Source organism: Solanum verrucosum, unplaced genomic scaffold (genome assembly GCF_900185275.1).
Source record: "Solanum verrucosum unplaced genomic scaffold, falcon-dt-bn FXZP01000013.1, whole genome shotgun sequence".
NCBI classification, from domain to species: Eukaryota; Viridiplantae; Streptophyta; class Magnoliopsida; order Solanales; family Solanaceae; genus Solanum; species Solanum verrucosum.
Genome location: NW_026020061.1, coordinates 209,473 through 223,427, shown reverse-complemented (window position 1 = coordinate 223,427; position 13,955 = coordinate 209,473). Strand labels below are relative to the sequence as shown.

Genomic DNA, 13,955 nt, shown 5'->3' with positions numbered 1-13,955 from the left:
CGGGTATGGAGTTTAAGAAATAAATGAAGATTTTGAAATATTTATCAAATTGTCCCTTCAAAAAATAGTCATATTAAAAAGTAAAGTAGACTCATTTTTTTCTCTCCTCATAAATGTATTGAAGTACTATTTTTAAAATTAAGTGAGACCAACAAGGATAAAAAAGGAATTGTACCTTTAAATACTTATCATATAAGGAAATGTGACATCCTTTTTAGGACTGACCAAAAAATAAATGGTGCCACATAAAATGGGACGGAGGGAGTATGTTAGATATGTCATATATGTCCGAGCCTTAAAAATATTCACCAATTTTGACAGCATTTTGAGGATCCTAAGCAACAAAGCTGGTATGTATTACTATTAGCTTCCTTTTGCAGAAGGGTGTTTGTCTCACATTTTCACACGCAACTCGAATTTGCACCGAAAAGTTTCACATTGAAAAGTAAAGTATTTTCCAACAGAGGCAACTTTGTATATAAAGAGACTCAAATCTATTATGCAAATCAATAGAAAGTGATCCTTATTCTCAAATCTATTCTCTCTTCAAAACCATGCCAAACCCCATGATTACCAAATTGAAATGCTAAAGTGCGTGTTAAATCCTTCAAAAACATATCTTTTTTATTAAGAATTCAATACGAATACAGTAATATTTATTTAAAAAATATGCACTCCATCAGATAAAAACCAATCAAGAAACTAGAAATAGAAAACAGAAATTGGGCTCCAAAAAAAACCCGACCCGATTATCATCTATCCATATCTTTTTTGAAAATTGGGCTTCGAAAAACCACATAACCAACCGCATGGCCCAAAATTGCCGCAAGAAAAACTCCACCATTGTAAGACATAACAGCAAGCATAACCATATAAGCAAACCCGGCTCGAACCGCTTGTACTCCGGCTTGGAAGAAAACCGCTGCAGCCCGGTTCGAACCCGGTTTAACCAGCTTCAAATTTGAGAAAAACTCAACAACAATAGCCAAAACAAAGACAAAAATCAAACCCAAACCGTACATTCCTCTGCTATTTCCAGGCCAATTTGGGAAAAGAAAAAAAGTATTTCTTCCCCAATAGAATGATAAGTGCCAAAGATGATGAGTTCTTGGGTGATTATGAGTTGTTTCGTTTGAGTTAGTCCACGCCATTGGCAATGGTGGAGTATTTGGGTTCATTTGATTAAACCCGGTTCAAGTTCAAGGACCACATTAATGGGGGTTTAAAAAGGATGAAAATGAAATGGAGAAGTGGAGACAAAGTGCATATTGTTTGTCCTTTTTACACGCCCTCTTTCTTTCTTTTTTCCTTTAGTTGAAATAGGACAATCTAGTGAAAGATTGATTACAAATAATTCAAAATGTTATCGTAACTAATCTCAGCATTATTAATACTCCATTTCATATTCAGTATTATTTTTATGTATTCATACCAAACAATATAAGGGATATAAAAATCAAGTTGAGTATTAGTATGTTGCGATTATTTTTTATGTAGTTTTAATACGATGTATTAGAAATAAAATTTTATGTGAGGTAGTTTGATTCGGTACGGAAAAGAAGACTTTTAAAACTTGTGGTCCAAAATGAATGGTAAAAACTTGTGTAGTTGTAAATCATTTCATTAAGGATAAAATAGATATTTTATAGTTAAATTGTTACTTAATATAAAAATATGTTATTCTTTTTGTGACTTGTTAAAAAGGAAAGTAAGTCACATAAATTAAAACAGAAGAAATATAAAAATGTGTGTTTACAAAGATACCCTCCATAGATTACAAATCTTTAGCTTTGTAAAATGAGAAATGTCTTGAAAGGAATCTGTATGATAACTATGTCATTAATCAATTTAATACATGTATTGAAATCCTTTATATTATTAATACATAGAAATATATCATATTAGTAATACATAATAAAGTGTATGTATATTAACTATGAATAGGCTAAAAAAAATAATCAAACAAAATATTAATAATATATACAATTAATACATACATTATTTTATTAATATACTCTGCTAAATGACCCCTAAAATGAGTGTTATGCTAGTTGCCTACGCAAATATTAGTCAATAATGCCATCATTAGATTGCATAACTTTTATAAATTACATTTATGATTGCTCCAAGACTCTTCTCTAACCAAATTACTTCAAATCCATCTAAATTTTATTTGTTTAATTTTTACATTTAAACTACATTTGAAAGTATGTATTTTCCTTTTAAAGAAAGAATCGAATGTGCAATTACTTGATTTGAAGCAATCCTATTTCACCACGCTTTCGGTCTGACAATTGTTCTTCTTTTTCCGACATAAGCAATAACAAGAGTTAAATTTAAATAATTACTTATCCAATCACTTAAAATTTAGATAATAATTGTATTATATTTATACATAATTTACAAATAATAAGTGTATAATCTACAACACCACCAACCTACACCGTGATAACTATCACCGTCATTATTACTAGTCACTAGCAACAACTATCACTATCGCTGTCATCACGACAAACTATCTCAACCATCACAGCAAGCATAAGAGTTTCATTTTTTAAAATCAATAATGATTTAACTTTATTAACTAATATATAATTAATTTGTATTTGAATTATATCTTTACTATATACATATGAATAAATTTTAAATCAACAATCTTAATCATTTAGCGTTCAGATCTAGAGACAATATTATAATCATTCAGATGTGCATTTAGATTCAACCGTCTAAATTTTAAGGGAAAAAACAAATGAGGCCCAGAAAAAATTGAGTTGGACCTTGCCATTGCCAATTTGGGCTACTAAAACCAATTTCAGCTGCATAAACTTAGTAATTAACCAACAAATCAATATGGGCCAAACTCTAGAGATTTTATCTTATGGGCTATGGATTAAAATCTCAACCCATAATTGCAAAGAAAAATGGGCCAAGTCTGGAGCCTGTTTCAGGTGGAGTAGCTGATAAATTTGAAAGTTACATGTTTCACATCTTATTTATCCAAAAAAAATATTTAGATACTCGAATTATAACATTCTATTAAAACTTTGAATTTATAGTCATGTCAGAAAGATCGAAACAAATAAATAATAATGGTCAAATAAGTTCACTATGATTGCAGGTTTCCCTCAGAATTTGATGTTTAATTTCAGTATAATACATAAATATGTCTTTTAATTTAGCTTTAGCTGACATTTACGACCTCCAACTTTGAGTGTGCACAAGCTTGTATAAAATTGAATAAGTAGATACACATATCCGGCATAATACTCGTATGACGCCACATATGACACAAAATTGCTATGTAGGATGTCATGTAGGATGAATGTGTCTATTTGTTCAATTTTATACAAATTTAAATGTCTACCTGTACATATCCAAAATTACAGGTCATAGTTATAAGCTGAAACCAAGTTAATGATCATGTTAATGTATTATTATGCCTTCAATTTATGAATGAATTGCCTTTTGATACATCATATGCATTTGAAAAACCCAACAATTTTGTTTCCATCAAAGTCTTCTTTACACCACAAAAAAAGTACTTTTTCTCCTTACTATTATGTGACAACTGAAGCACTTTATCCTGGCAAATTGCAGACTTATAGTTGGGTCCATATATCACAATGATAGTGAAGTAAATAGTTTTTGTAAATAATTATTTTGCTATAGCAAGTCAAACAGATATGGCCAAGCTAATATTCTAAACGTACATAAAAATAAAAATTGATATTGTTAGATAACATCAATATCCTGCATATGGTAAGTCCACTAGGGGGATGGTGCAGCCCGAGTCGGGTGATCATGATCAAACACGATCCTTGTTTGATGGACTTAGTTAAAAAAGTAAAATTGTGTCCTTAGTATCAACTATAGTTTTTGGCATGATAGTAAAAACTTAATCTTGACAGATACAGTTCCATCGAACTTCCAAATTCCAAAATTAAATGGCCGTAAGGTCTAAGGAGGAGCATATAGTAGAGTTTCGGGACTTTGTTGATATATCAAATAATTGAAGTAGATTATGACAAAAATCAGTGTAGACAATGCATCATGTCAATGACAATTATATCTAACCATTTGATGCTGATGCAAAATATGAAAAGTAAACATACAAACGAAGAAGCTAAAGATGATTTAGCATTTACTACATACATATAAAAATAATTGTAATTTTTGTATAAACAATATAATTTATAGACGAGATGGGTAATAAGATTTTTCACTCGACACTTCTAACAAATATGGCTTCCACTTACTTAAAATTTAAATAAATATATGAAAATAAAACTAAAAATATTACTGTACTAAACATATCAACTAAGAATTTATTTATTTTGGGGCTACTTTTTAGGGCCAATCCAATTACCCCCAAATAAGTGGTAGATAGGACCTAAATAGTTATTGATGTATGTGTGTCTAATGCAGCTACTCTTTCCTACTTTTCTTGAACTATATATTCATAATTAAAATATCAGAAAATTAGATATTCATACAAAATCAATACTACTTTACGATGGAGCATATATAATTATTTAATTTTAAAATTTATTTAAGTCATATTTATAGTGCGTAAAAGTTTACAAGTTTATTCACTTTTGAAACATTTTCATTTAAGATATATGTCTAAAATTTTATAGGGTTGAAGCTCAATTACTTTTGTTTAAACTTTCAGACATATTTGACTGAAATTCAACTATTTTTGTTTGAACTTCAGTCATATGTAGTTGAATTAGTCATTATTGTCTAAGCTTTAATAAGAATTTCCTAAAATTTCAAACAAAATATATCTCAAATCATTCCAAAGCAGATAAACATGTAAAAAAAAAATAGGGTTGAAGCTCAATTACTTTTGTTTAAACTTTCAGACAGATTTGACTGAAGTTCAACTATTTTTGTTTGAACTTCAGTCATATGTAGTTGAATTAGTCATTATTGTCTAAACTTTAATAAGAATTTTCTAAAATTTCAAACAAAATATATCTCAAATCATTTCAAAGCAGATAGACATGTAAAAAAATAAGTATAAATTAAATAACAGTATTCAAATGAGATATCACATAAAATATTTACCAACTAGAACCTTGCACTGAAATTTTGCAATATTACCAAATTTTGCCTTTTGCTTAGTGGGACGGTTACACCAATCGTACCCTATAAATTAAGTATGATAAAGAATTGAGGATAACCTACTAATATTCAAAGAAAAATATACTAAATAGCTACAAGATTATGGACATATTTACATAAGAGTGGACCACAATCAAGCCTTTAACCCTATAGCCCATTGGTCTAAAATGGTTCTTTCAATAATCTATTCCAAACAATAATACTAAAAAGGGCGTTGGACATAAAAAATGTAAAATTTAAAGAAAAAAAGTCAACTTTTTTTTAGTTAAATATAATTTTTACAAATTAAAGTTGTATTTGAACATGAATATATGTCAGAGTCACTTTTAGATTTTTGTGAGTGAAAATTGTGTAAATGATTTTTTGGACTTTTTTGTTTATTAGGGTAAAAAATTAGATTGTAATGAAGTGTTGTCTTGCTTTTCGAAAATTTAGAATTGTTGATGTCTGTTATAATACTAATCGGAATTTTATAGTAGTACTTATTTTATATAGGCATAACACATAAAAGTGCCCTTTAATTTGGCTTCATTTTACGTTTATGTCCTCTAACTTTGGATATGCACAAGTAGACACTTAAACTTATATAAAGTTGAATAAGTAAATACATGAGTCCTACATGGCACAATACACGTAGGACACCACGTAGGACAAAAAATGACATGTAGGATGCCATGCAGGACATGTGTGTCTATTTGTTTAATTTTATACAAGTTTAAGTATCTACTTGTGCATACCAAAGTTGAACGGCATCAATGTGATTTGAAGCCAAGTTAAAGGGCATATTTATGTATTATGCCTTTTATATATCTATCATCATATGTTATTTCAATTATTATTTATCACATTATTTTGTTATTATTATTATTGTTCTCTTTTTATAGTTTCTACTGTGCTTTCTTTTGAATTTGTTTTATTTAAATCGAAGATTTTTTAACAATATTTTAACAGTACACGGTGAAACAGGTCCAAATAATAATGCTTTCCCAAAAAAGGAAAGAAATTATTTCTATGTAGACCCCATTTTGGTTCAGTTTTCTGTATGAATGAATGAGTTTCGTACTTGCCTAGCTAGAGGTTGTGTAGAATTTATAGATGGATTTCCCAAAGATTTTACTACTTTTGTTGTTTAATATTTCTAAAATAGCAAAAGTATAGTCTTTGGAGTTCGTTTGGTTTGAATTTACGTTATGATGAGATTAGTTATAATGAAATAAGTTATGCAAATTATATTTATTGAGTATTTGATTTGTTGTATTCAAAATAATATATTTTAAAAACAACCTATTTGTTTACAATAACACCCTTCATGAATGTGAAAAGTGTAGGTTCGTCTTAACTCCTAGGCCACTAAAGTGATCGTTTGGGGACCCATATTTCTGGAGGACCCCATTTTTAAGAAAAGAATTACTTATATATGTAGTTTTTTTTAAACAAAAAGCTATACTATGAGTGCTATGATTTCTACTAAGAAAATTGCATATGAGTAAATATAGAACTTGAATTTCGTAAGAGACAATTTGATGAAAGTACTGATAATGAAATCACAAAGGAATTATTAAAACAAATTGATCCTAAAACAGTAATTAATGACTTCGCATCTAAAAAATCTAGAAAAGTAGATTTTAAATAAAAGTATATATATATATGATAAAGAAAATAAAGTATTAGGGACCCTATCTTAAGTTTCGCTTTAAGTCCCCAATCTTGTGGAGTCGTCCTCGGAAAAGTGATGTATAAAAAGGGTTTAAAAGGATATTTTTGTCGTTTACTACTTTTATCCTGGATTACTATACAATCCAAAGAGAGGGATAAATTATTTCGGTACTAATTATTAATTCACATTCGACGAATCCTATAATTTATTGGGGAAGGTTTTGATTCTTTGCTCAGCTTGGATCGCGATTGAAAACTCTCCGAAAGGGGGAAGTCACAAACGAATCCTCTTACGGTTGATGTCCCGAAATAAGTTATTCCAAATTTGACAACCAAACAATAAATTAAGTGGCATTATAATTCAATTTCAATACTATTTGGTATTATTCTTCACGCCAAACAACCCATTCATTTAGGATTTGTTATTATTGATGATTCTAGATATCGTGCCAGGACCCTCGCGACTTCATATTCTTCGAAGTCATATTTCCAACATTAATATACTATGGACTCTAAGCTATATTAACTGAAATTGTTTGAAAATGTACAGTGGCATACACAAGATTTTTTCAAAGAGGTGTCACAATTTAAGGAACAAAATTGGCTCAAGAAGAAAATCAATGAAACTTTTGCTTTAGACGTCCAAAATTTTGAGGCCCGTTAATAGTAAACTTTATGAATTTTTATTTTTTTTTAAAATATAAAATTTTGATTAAATTAAATTTTTTCAAAAATCTGTCTATTCTTTAAATAGCTAATATTATAGAATTTTAAATTAAATCACTCACATCTTCATATTATTAAAAAAAATTTATACAACATTATTTAATAGGTTGTATTGCAAATAAAAGATTAACATCTTTAAATGAAAATAAAAAAAAAAGTTACAGGGCCTTATATTTAATTTTAGATCACTAATTTTGTTGGATAACCTTTGTTAATAATTCAAAAATATTGAAATATATATATATATAAATTGATGTTTGTAATTTTTCTTAAAATAATAGATCTCCATTACTGCACAATTAAATTTAGAACAATATGATGTAATATGCACAATTAGTTATTGAGGATCAAATAATAGAGGATTGCAAATAAAAAAAATAAAATTATTATGAACAAGTAAAAATAAAAATTCAAGCACATAATAAAATAAATAGAATAGCAAAAAAATACTAACATGATATGGAGATTCGAGATGCCGAATAACGATAATGGATGAACAAGAATGGAAAGAAGATTGAAGAAACTTAGAAGTAAATATATAAATATAAGGATTTAAGGAGTCAATACTATTTTTATTCAACTATAATTCTAATCGATAAAGGACTCAAAGATTTTGCGTTTTATTTTAATTCTAAAAATAAAAAAGAGTAATTAGATTTTGAATGAATTAGAGTGGATCAATAGATTTTTAATGAAGGGACCTTCCTACTGTTTTGATTTTAAAACAAAAAATTCTAAAGCGTGGGGAAAAAGGTAAAAATTACTAAGAGAGAAGGGAAAAAAAAAGTGAAAAAACGTGAAAAAAACACATACCAAGGAATCAAACTCGGGACGCAACACATTCAATGCGGCACCTTTACCATCTGCAGTTCTGCACTAGGAGCATTCTCGTGTAAGGGGTGTCCTTTTAATTATTTTTACCTTTTAATGTTTTGATTTTTATTTTTTTATATAGGAATATTCGTAAAAAAATTTGACGAAGTCGTGTCACGTGACACACCTTACATGCACATAAATCCGCCCCTGATAATGTACACAGCTAAATATATTAAGAAAAATATTTAATAACGTAATTTAAATTTTTTATTTATTCACTATTCCCTTTATAAAGTCATAAATATAACTTTATAAGTAGATAATAACTGAACTTTCCGTTTGATGATTAGTTCCATGTCTAGTAATCGTATGTGAGTTCGATTGAATTCATTAAATTTTAATTAAATAATATATTTATATTAATAAATTCATTACATATATTTAGCTTTTGTCATCTCTTTTGTAGTGTTATTAATTAGGTGAGATATCTCGATGTTTTGCTTACTTTAGATCGTCTTTGTCATCATTTGGCCTTTGCCATCTCTTTTATAGCGTTGTTAATTACTCGATCGCATATAATATCAACTACATATCCTTAAATAAATTAAATTTATTGGTAAAATTTTATTTGAATACCTAAATTATAATTTATTTTAATTAAATATTTGACATAATAGAAATATTTTTATTTGATATTTTATCGTGATCAAATACTTATAAGTTAAATAAGTTAGCCAACAAAATGAGCTTGCTTACTTTAGTTATATACATCAATCAAAACTAGATTGTCATGCGATTTTTCATTTTGCTTAAATTAATGTGTATAACTAAGTGAGGTAACAAACTTTAATGAGTCGTTTGGTAAGTGGAATAAGAATAATAATCTCCTGATATTAACTTTATTTTATATTTGATTTGAGGTATTAACTAATTCTAAATGTATTTTATCTCATTATTTGTACTAAAATAAAAACATTTACAATGAAAGGTGAATCAAATAATCCCATTATATATTCTTACTTATTTCATCTCACATACCAAACAATTCATAAGTTATTATCTTATTTACATTACGAGTGTTTCCAAATATTTGAGGCGAAAATGTCTATAGAAGTACATTATCATACGTTCAAGTCCTCAATCAAAACATGTTATAATTCAAGTGTCTAAATAAAAATTACCGATAAACTTAAAAGTCTGGCATGTTCACCTTAATTATTTCTTCGTCTCAATTTATGTGAGGTTATTTAATAGATAATTTTTAAAAATAATATATTAAAATTATAAGACGATAAATTATTTTAGATTGACATAAAAAAATAAGTGCATGAATTAATTTTGGATGTACTATTCCACCTTTAATCATAAGTCTCAAATTCAAACTTGAAAGAGAATCCTATTGAAAGTATTCTCCTAAATAAGCGGCACAACTTAAATTTAATTGAGGCTTCAATTCGAACTCGAATAATTTTGAATGTCATTTTCAGGAATCTGTAATTTCGTCGTGTTTTAGTAGAGTGTTTAGGGCGATTTTGATATTAGCATCTTTCTCTCAAAAGCTGTGTAAAGCAAAAAAAAAAATCCACCGTTTTTCTGAACTGTCGCTCCGTGTTCAACTCCTTGGCAGACATACCAAAATGGAGAGAGAAACTTAGAGAGAGAGAGAGAGAGAAACATAATTTCAAAGTAACATTACCAATTGGCCCACAAAAGGAAAATCAATCTGCAGGAATTTTTTTACAGAGAAAAAAATCTTCCTGCTGGACTGATTTTCCTTCAACTTCATTGCCTGTTGTAAATTTGTTCTTTTTTTTTCTCTCCAAACTCAATTTGGGGAATTGGGTTGTTTTCAAAATCGTCAATTTTGGGTTTTTAGATGAAGGATGTTGATATTCAAAGTTGGTTTATTATAATGTAAATACGAAAAAGAAAGAAAAAAAGATGTCGTTTTATATTGGTCATGAGGCTCCAAAGGTTGGTTTTTTTCCTCATGAAATTTTGTTTTGTGGAGATAAGAAAATAATGTGTTGTTTTATTATGTTCTGCTTTTGGTTATTTAATTGTGATGATGATGGTTGTTGTTGTTGTTGTTATGGAGAGTAGCTGTGGAGGAGAATTTGTGTAGAGACAACAACAGAGATTAATCTTCTTGCCGAGAATTGGAAATATATTCTTGGTGGATTAATATTTCAGGTTTCTATTTCTTTCTTCATTTTCATCAACTTTTGTTGCAGAGAATGAAAAGTTCTTTAGATTTGCAACAACTGAAAACACGTAGGAGAAAGGCTTTTCTTACAGTTTTTGGCAAAAGCTGAACTTTTTTTTTTAATCTTCAAAGGTTTGGAACAAATGCTACAAGTTTTGGGCATGGAAAAGGATATAGCCTTTATTAATTGGGTGTGTGTTGTTTTTGTTTGGTATAATACATTAACGTGCGCTTTTAACTTGCTCATTTGACATATATGGCCTCCAACTTTAGTGTGCGTAGACACTTAAACTTTTATTGAGTTGAACAAGTAGATACACTCCTTCTACTTGGCGCCCTACATGGCAATTCACATCCTACACGCATCCTACATGGCGTCCTGGTGTATTATGCCATGTAGGAGGTGTGTGTTTACTTGTTCAACTTTATACAAGTTTAAGTGTCTATTTGTGCACACCCAAAGTTGTAGGGCATGGCCAAGTGAAAATGACATATTTATGTATTATGCTGTTTTGTTACTGTGGAAATTTTTTATTAGATTGTCGAATGATTTTACCGGGGTACCTGGTTGGCCAAATGCAGGAAATAGTATTTTCTGATTAATTGATGTAGTTGTAACATTACGGAGAGTTAATGTCTGCCTTTTATGGATTAAGAATATCCATCTATAATGGTGTATTTTAGACTAAAAATTAAGATGACTACGATTTTCTCTGTTTTCTTTCTGCTAAGGTTAGCTTATTTAGTATTGACTTGCATAAGTAGCAAAATATTACTCATCAAGTTGCGGGTGAGGAGAGACTGAGAGACATCGAATTTTGCTTTCTTTTTCATTTCATGTAACAATTTGTGGTTTTACATTTTTTACGTACACTTTTTGCTGCCATTGAGTAGTGTCGTTGACTACTATATGATGTATCACCAAGTTGTGCACGAAGCCATCAGGCCGAGGGGCATGTTTGCTTGGGCGTCACACATTGTAGGGAAAAAGACGTTCTAAAATTGACTTTCTACTTTTGATCATTGTTAATTTAGATACATGAGTTAGAGTTATGGAGTTTATCTGTCTCCTTTCTTCAGTACATCCATGGACTTGGTGCTCGTGGGGTTCATTACTTACATCGACCTGGACCAACTCTTCAGGACGCTGGCTACTTTCTTCTTCCGGTTAGTTTTATTGATTGTTTTTCTATATCTGTCCGCTATCTTGGAAGAGGTGCATTCTTATTTTTTTTCTTCTTCTTTCCTTGTAAACTTCCAGGAGCTTGGGTCAGACAATGCTTATATAAGCGAAACTGTATTCACTACCATTTTTCTATCCTTCGTCTTGGTGAGTTGGTTTTCACATAAATCTTTTCATCACTAGCTAACACTGAGTCTCTTTGTTCCCTCTTTTTGTTAGTTATAAACTTTTATGCGTACTTGAATATGTTCAAGGCAAACTGTGAGGCCAAGCTAACTTTAGGTTTTAAAAATAGGGAAAGCCTTGACATAAGACTCTAGAAATTATAACGTGGTGCCACAATGATTTCATAATCCTCACCTGGCTATTATCTTGTCTTAACGTTTATAGTTTATTTATTTACCTATGAAGTGAATTTTTGTGTGTTATTGATCTAATTGTTACTCATCATTTACCGCAGTGGACATTCCATCCTTTCATTTTCAAGACCAAAAAGATCTATACGGTTCTGATATGGTGCAGGGTCCTGGCATTCTTAGTTGTAAGTGCCCTTTTTCTTATATTTCACCTTCCTTATGTTTCATAAGTCAATTTTCAATTAGAGTAGTTTCTTTCATCATTATTATATATATGGTTTATGTTGGGCAAAAGATGACTTTCTGTTTTCGTTCGATAAAATACGTATGTTTGTTCGTTGCTTCCGACATTTAGAGAGAACCTCGACTGATGTATTCTATCTTCTAATTTGTTAAATAATTGTTTGGTACAGGTTTGTCAATTTCTTCGGATGTTAACATTCTATTCTACACAGCTTCCTGGTCCAAATTATCACTGCCGTGAGGTAGAAATGGTCCAATTGATGATTTATTGGTTTGCGGTTGGTTAGTGGTCTCTATGTGTTGTGCATCACCTTACAGTTTATTCTGCAATTTCCAGGGTTCAAAGCTTGCCACACTTCCTCGGCCTGATAGTGTTTTAGAAGTTCTACTACTTAATTGTAAGTTGCATTCACGTTTACATATATAGCATTTTGGGTCTTTGGTTTGTTTATCTTTGGTGCTTAAATGATCTTTATGGCAGTTCCTCGGGGCTTACTTTATGGTTGTGGTGATTTGATATTTTCATCGCATATGATATTCTCCCTAGTCTTTGTGCGGACGTATCAGAAATATGGCACACGAAGGTAATATAATTGCTTTGATATTACTATGTTCTTTTATTATGAGTAGGAGTTAGAACTGATGTCCAAATTTAGCTTTACAACTGGTGAATGCGACTGTGCAAGTGATATTGTAGATGATGTTGGGGATAAAGCTTGATTTCAGTTGTACTACTCGACAATGTTGCTCGGACTCTTCAAAAAATGTTGACGGGTGTGTGTCGGATCCTCCAAGATTAGTGCATTTTTGGAGGATTCGATATGGGTATGGCATCAACGGATCAGTCCCAACTCCTATACATAATATCACTAATCTTTTTAATTAAATCTGATATAAAAGAAGAGAATGAATATTTTATTTTTCCAGCTCAGTCTGATCTTGTCACCGAATGTTTAATTTGATTCTGCAGGTTTATAAAACAATGTGCTTGGATAGCTGTTATTGCTCAGAGCTTTTTAATTGTTGCATCGCGTAAACATTACACTGTAGACGTTGTTGTGGCATGGTGAGTCCGTTTTTTCGGCTTGAGGTGTTGTCTTGCATAATATTCGCAAATGACTAACGTATTTGCCCTACTGTTTTCCTACAGGTACACTGTTAATCTAGTAGTGTTCTTCGTTGACAAAAAATTACCAGGTTAGGCATTCAGTTTTAAACTTCCCTCCGAAGAAATTCTTTTATCTGGTTTTATTTACCTCTTATTAACACTCAAAAGAGAAGGGTAAGGAAAAGCTGAAATATGAGCTGTTTCTTGCAGAACTGCCTGACCGCACTAGTGCAGCCTCATTGCTACCGGTAAGCAAGGATAGCAAGACTAAAGAAGAGAATCACAAACTTCTGAACGGAAACGCAGATCCTGAAGATTGGGTATGGAGATTTACTCATTTCTTTATAGTTAGACATCATCTGTAGCTAATGAAATTGCTTTCTTCATTGTTTATAGAGGCCTAGAACACAAATCAACGGGATGATCATGGAAGATGGTAACGCGGTCCATGTTGAAGCAGCGACAAATGGTGTATAGACAGTAAAATGCATAGAGCGCAACTAACTGAACCTGGTTGACGCACTGCTGTTGAAT

At 30.4% G+C, this 13,955-nt stretch overlaps 1 protein-coding gene across 1 annotated transcript; it reads left to right on the top strand.

Annotated features, from left to right (window-relative positions):
• The first annotated feature begins 10,079 nt into the window (after positions 1-10,079).
• LOC125823376 (phosphatidylinositol:ceramide inositolphosphotransferase 1-like) lies at positions 10,080-13,955 on the top strand. The gene is made up of 12 exons (XM_049502759.1): positions 10,080-10,299; positions 10,429-10,518; positions 11,612-11,698; positions 11,793-11,861; positions 12,175-12,255; positions 12,484-12,555; positions 12,651-12,711; positions 12,795-12,897; positions 13,284-13,379; positions 13,464-13,510; positions 13,632-13,741; positions 13,818-13,955. Exons 1-12 carry the CDS (start codon positions 10,267-10,269, stop codon positions 13,896-13,898), a joined length of 930 nt encoding a protein of 309 aa, XP_049358716.1. The 5' UTR covers positions 10,080-10,266; the 3' UTR covers positions 13,899-13,955.

What these genes read in the sequence shown, in the direction of transcription:
- LOC125823376 (XM_049502759.1), top strand. Translation starts at nt 10,267, where the DNA reads ATGTCGTTTTATATTGGTCATGAGGCTCCAAAG. An exon ending in TTGGTGGATTAATATTTCAG is followed by an intron (nt 10,519 to 11,611) that starts GTTTCTATTTCT and finishes TCCTTTCTTCAG; the next exon opens with TACATCCATGGACTTGGTGC. An exon ending in ACGCAGATCCTGAAGATTGG is followed by an intron (nt 13,742 to 13,817) that starts GTATGGAGATTT and finishes CATTGTTTATAG; the next exon opens with AGGCCTAGAACACAAATCAA.